The sequence below is a fragment of the Nicotiana sylvestris genome, chromosome 3 (assembly GCF_000393655.2).
Source record: "Nicotiana sylvestris chromosome 3, ASM39365v2, whole genome shotgun sequence".
Taxonomy (NCBI): domain Eukaryota; kingdom Viridiplantae; phylum Streptophyta; class Magnoliopsida; order Solanales; family Solanaceae; genus Nicotiana; species Nicotiana sylvestris.
In genome coordinates this window covers 130,864,159-130,868,735 of record NC_091059.1, presented here as the reverse complement: position 1 = coordinate 130,868,735, position 4,577 = coordinate 130,864,159, and the positions used below count along the sequence as shown (strand labels likewise).

General features: G+C 37.2%; 1 protein-coding gene across 2 annotated transcripts; it reads right to left on the bottom strand.

Moving 5' to 3' along the window:
• Window positions 1-396: 396 nt before the first annotated feature.
• On the bottom strand, window positions 397-4,108 carry LOC104236071 (uncharacterized). 2 transcript variants are annotated; one of them, XM_009789925.2, is made up of 7 exons: window positions 3,612-4,108; window positions 2,606-2,721; window positions 2,442-2,530; window positions 2,287-2,361; window positions 1,915-2,022; window positions 1,372-1,467; window positions 397-1,127 (listed from the first exon to the last, which is right to left on the bottom strand). In XM_009789925.2, the coding sequence occupies exons 1-7, from the start codon at window positions 4,004-4,006 to the stop codon at window positions 852-854; spliced, it is 1,155 nt and encodes a 384-aa protein (XP_009788227.1). In that variant the 5' UTR covers window positions 4,007-4,108; the 3' UTR covers window positions 397-851. The 2 variants fall into 2 exon arrangements, with proteins under 2 accessions (XP_009788227.1, XP_070027114.1); XM_070171013.1 differs by having other exon boundaries at window positions 2,606-2,728; window positions 3,612-4,023.
• Window positions 4,109-4,577: the final 469 nt, after the last annotated feature.

Sequence of the window (4,577 nt, the reverse complement as noted above, 5' to 3'; positions counted from 1 at the left end):
TATAATGTATAGGAATGTAAAATTTCCATAATTATTTTCTCGGTGCGATGCTTTATAGTTGTACTATAACCCAAATCTATTTAATAATTTATTTTCCTTTTTACCGGAACATGCTTGCACTTTGAGACAGGCTATTGTTTTATCTTGACCAGATTATGACAAAAAGATGATTCATTTCTTCTTTTCCCTTATCCTCTTTATCTTGTGTTTTTTTCCTCCCTCTCCATCTTTTGTTTATTTTAAAATTCTAAATGAATTACCAAAAACATGAAAAGAACTTAATATCTCCTAAAATCATGTTCTATTGCAAGTTTGTTTCCCATCCTACTCTGCGGGTTTCATAACATAATCATCAATTATGGATCCGAACTTTTTTAAGTCTTAACATCTCGAGAATTGACAATAAAAAGTTTAACCTTTTAACAGAGCATATATTTTTCAGATCAATCACTATTCTTGTGACCAAACACTGATAAACAACCCAACCAGCACCAGTGAACTTTCCCAATGTAGAAGGATTTCCAGTAGAACACATATTGTAGAGCTTTCCTAATATAGAAGGATTTCCACTAGAACATATATTGTAGCTCATCTTCTTTAACTATGTGAAGACTATAAGCACATTTCTTGAAAAGATATTATATTACCATCGAAGCTTAAAATGAGAGATGTTAACTATTCCATTCCTCACAACTCTTCGATCACTCTGCTACCTTGCTTGAGAAATAGTTCACAAAAATGGAGTCGCTCTTTGTTTCTTAATGGCTGTGCAGATACAAGTATCCATCTGTGTAAATTGAGTCGAGTCTTTCTGGATCGAACAAGAAGCCTGGAAGTTGGTAGTAGAGTTTTTAATCAATAAGTTTCAATCCACTGGTTATTTGTTCATATAATAGCCATAGTAGGAAACCAATTGCAGTGTCTCTTAGCAAGTTTCCAAATATAGTAGTAGCCCGGCCAGAGAGGTCCTTTGAAGGTTTGTTCCCAGCTAGATCTCGAAAACGCAAGTTTCCTTGATCAGACACCAAAGAATATATAACTCCATTCATGTGGCCCTTCCCAATTATTCCTACCACTTGCTTACTCTTGTTCACTGCTTTACTCCTTTTCAGAGACCATGCAAGAAACTATAGTAACAATCACATGGAAAAACAGAAAAGACTGTCACTAGCTAGCAATTGGAAAAATAAAAAGAGTTTGACCTAAATATGGTTTAATGGATAAATCAATTAATTGGCACTTCTCAGTTCAATTTGATCTGAAAACCAGTGCCAGTTTTGCCAATGAAACGTAAAGAGGCATGTGTTCTCCCAATGAAACGTTTGCGTTTGTTCTAGGTTATCAGAGACATTTCAGGGAAGACCAACTAACCGTGTCACGTTCATGTAGGAGTGGCTGTAGAAGAGATGGATATGTAAAGCTTAGCTTCTCATACAGTTGAAAATTGCTATCATCAGAATTTGATTCCTGCAACAACATAGAAATTAATGATAATGGAATTTAAATCTATGAAGAGATAAGGTACAGAGCACCATGTCGGAAATAGAATGGCATTTCATGTATGTTACCAGCACAACTTTCCATCTAAAGAGAGCAGACAACTGGCAAAGCTCTTAAAAAAGACAAAGTGAAGTTTAAAAACAAAATGCTCTTGTCCCTTTTCATTTTGGCCGTTCAGGATGATGGTGACTGGAGAGTGGAGAGGGAGGAGTGTTCCTCCAGGCATCAATTTTTTGTTATTAATACTTAAAGAAATACGGACAAAAATCCATGTATAATAATGCCACTTAGGTTCTGCCAGCCAATTAATTTGCTAATCAAGGTTCTATACATGTAAAAAATAATGGTTGAAAAACTTGATAAGTAACAATCACGTTAGTATCCAGAGAAATCTCATAGAGATGGGGGGAAAACCTTTAATGCCTTCGTTGATAGTTCAGCAGATGAGGTAATTCCGCTAAAGACAGAGACCATCAAGTTCATCTTCTCATTCCACTTTAGCGAAGTCCATGCTCGTTCAAGCTGAACACAGAAGCAAATAAAAATAAACTTTCTAGCATTACAGGCAAGGCCAAATAGCACATCCCATAAGGACAGGCAGACGTAAGCATAGAGAAGACTAACTTCTCTTGCTTTACATATAAGACCATGTAGTACCATCCAGCTAATATATAAAAGAGAAGCCATATGAATCGTTGTTCCAACTTGCCCAAAAAAAAAAAAAAAAATTACCACTTCACTAAATCCAAATTTAACCTAGGAAATGGAAATGTAAGTGCGGCATACAGTTATTTCTATTGGTCGATCCCCCAATACTATTTGAGCACCAATGTCCTCAGCAGCCTTTCGTGCAGCGCGGAACTACAAATAGAAACAGCAAACTTCATTAAAATTTTTGGAAATATCCTCCTTGTAATATGGAATATTTTCCCGAGAACTACCTCATCTCCAAAAGGACGATTAACACCTGAAGACATTTTTGAAGAGAAAAGCGCCAGCAAGACTCGTAACGCTAGAGCAGTTTGACCTCCTATCATAGGAAATAGGTTGATGAATCATATTCTGTAGGCATAGATAGCATACAAAGCAAAAGGTTAGAAATTACCCAAGTTTATGCTACGACCAACAGCACCAAAAAATCCAGTCCCACTCAAAGAAAACATGTTTGATTTTAAAGGCTGATTGAGATCATTATCCTCGGAAATGTACATGATGCCAGCCCTGAACTCTGCAACAGGTGAAGTTAAGCTATGTAGATAACCAGTTTACAATCACCCCTGATGTAAATTAATTGGAGGGACAAGAATGCACAATTATAGCTCATGAAAATTAACGATAGGCGCCCTCTAAATTGCAGCAATTCATAATGTGATTTATTGCACGAAATGATACCAGATATCTTTGACATCCCTCATTATTTCCCATGAGAGTAATTGAAATTATAGTAACACGAACAAGAATGTGGAAAAAAATGGACCTTGGACCTTCAACGCCAAAAGATAGCTTATGAGGTCAGGATTGCTCAGGATCATAGAACAACTCATCATGTCAACCAATGTGTGAGACTCAAAATCCCAGCACACCTAGTATTGAACATATGATGTGTGACAGCATAACATGGAATCCCAACATTGGTTAAATGAAAAATAGGAATGATTCTAGCTCTGATATCATTGGCATAGAACAGATATTGGGCCTAACTCAACCCTAAAACTAGCTCACGAGGTGAGGAGTGTCCAAGACTATAAAAGAGTCAACAACTCATTCCCTCAAACAACTAGGAAGACTCTCAATAGGACGACACATTAATCACAACTCACAATCAGTGGCTGAGCTACCTATTGGGAAGGGGTTTCAATTGAATCCTCTTCTTGAACAATTATATTGCATAATCAGGATAAAAATGATTTTTTTTTAGTATCTATACATTGTGGAATCCCCTTGACAAGTGGTAAATGTTGCATTCAAGCATTTTTGGAATTAATTCCTGGCTCCATCACTACTCACAAGCTACAACCAAAACAAACTAAACGCAATGTCAAGCAGCAAGAACATCAGGATAAAGCAGAGAGAAGAATTAAGGAACATAAATTTAGTACAGAGCTACTTGCCTACTTCTGCAGAGCTCTACAACCACATTCTCAGGCCTAATAGCACGAATGACCCTTTCAACATCCACGGCCGATTCCAAAGAAAGATGGTTTGTTCCAATTAGCCAAATGGCTTCTGGTTCCACAAATTCGCTTCTCCATGTTGGAACAGGTCCATATTGGCTCTTCTTTATCAGAAACAGAGTTCCACTATCGGCCAAATCAAGCAATTCTGGATGACTTTCTTCAATAGCATCCCGAGAAGCGCTGAAAAATTCAGTCTTGAAGTCGAAGTTTGGGGGTGGTGGCTTTATGGCAACTCTGCATTGATGATATTTTATTCTGGGTTTCAAAGGCAAGGAGAAGAATTTAGAGTGAGGAGCCAAGATTGGGAAAGGAGAAAAGAGGATGCTCATTATCTCAGAGCGGGAGGAAGAAGAAGCTTCTTGTTGAGAGATGGAGAAAGAGGAAGCAGAGCTGAGAGATGATCATTGTGCGACGTGTGGCTCTGGGGTGACAACGTTGCAACTTTCATTCCTATGGTTTTGTTTCAGCCGCATTGCAAATATCTTTTGAGTTTAATTTTACACAACTTGACAAATAGGTCATCTTACCACTGTGTGTGGACCGTCACCACAAGTTATAAGCATAGAGACCAAAACTAAAGGCTCTTGAATTGAAAAACAGATTTTAGTTTCTGAAAAATAATATCAAAATAAAACACTATCCGATTTCTGCTATTATTATTATTATTATTATTATTATTATTTATTACATACTCTTCCCATAATAATATATATATCTGTACTCACTAGCAAACATCGGAAAATGTAAGAAAATATTTTACATTTTCACAAAATATATTTATACACGGTCGAGATCGAGTGCCTTCGATCTAGACACTTGAGAGGTCGTCCGAAGTTCAAGTCCGGGTAAGATCAAGTTCGAGCTCGAGGGACCAGACCCGAGGTCGAAGGCGAAGCATGA

What these genes read in the sequence shown, in the direction of transcription:
- LOC104236071 (XM_009789925.2), bottom strand. Translation starts at nt 4,006, where the DNA reads ATGAGCATCCTCTTTTCTCCTTTCCCAATCTTGGCTCCTCACTCTAAA. An exon ending in GTAGAGCTCTGCAGAAGTAG is followed by an intron (nt 2,722 to 3,611) that starts GCAAGTAGCTCT and finishes TGCAGAGTTCAG; the next exon opens with GGCTGGCATCATGTACATTT. An exon ending in TCCTACATGAACGTGACACG is followed by an intron (nt 1,128 to 1,371) that starts GTTAGTTGGTCT and finishes TTGTTACTATAG; the next exon opens with TTTCTTGCATGGTCTCTGAA.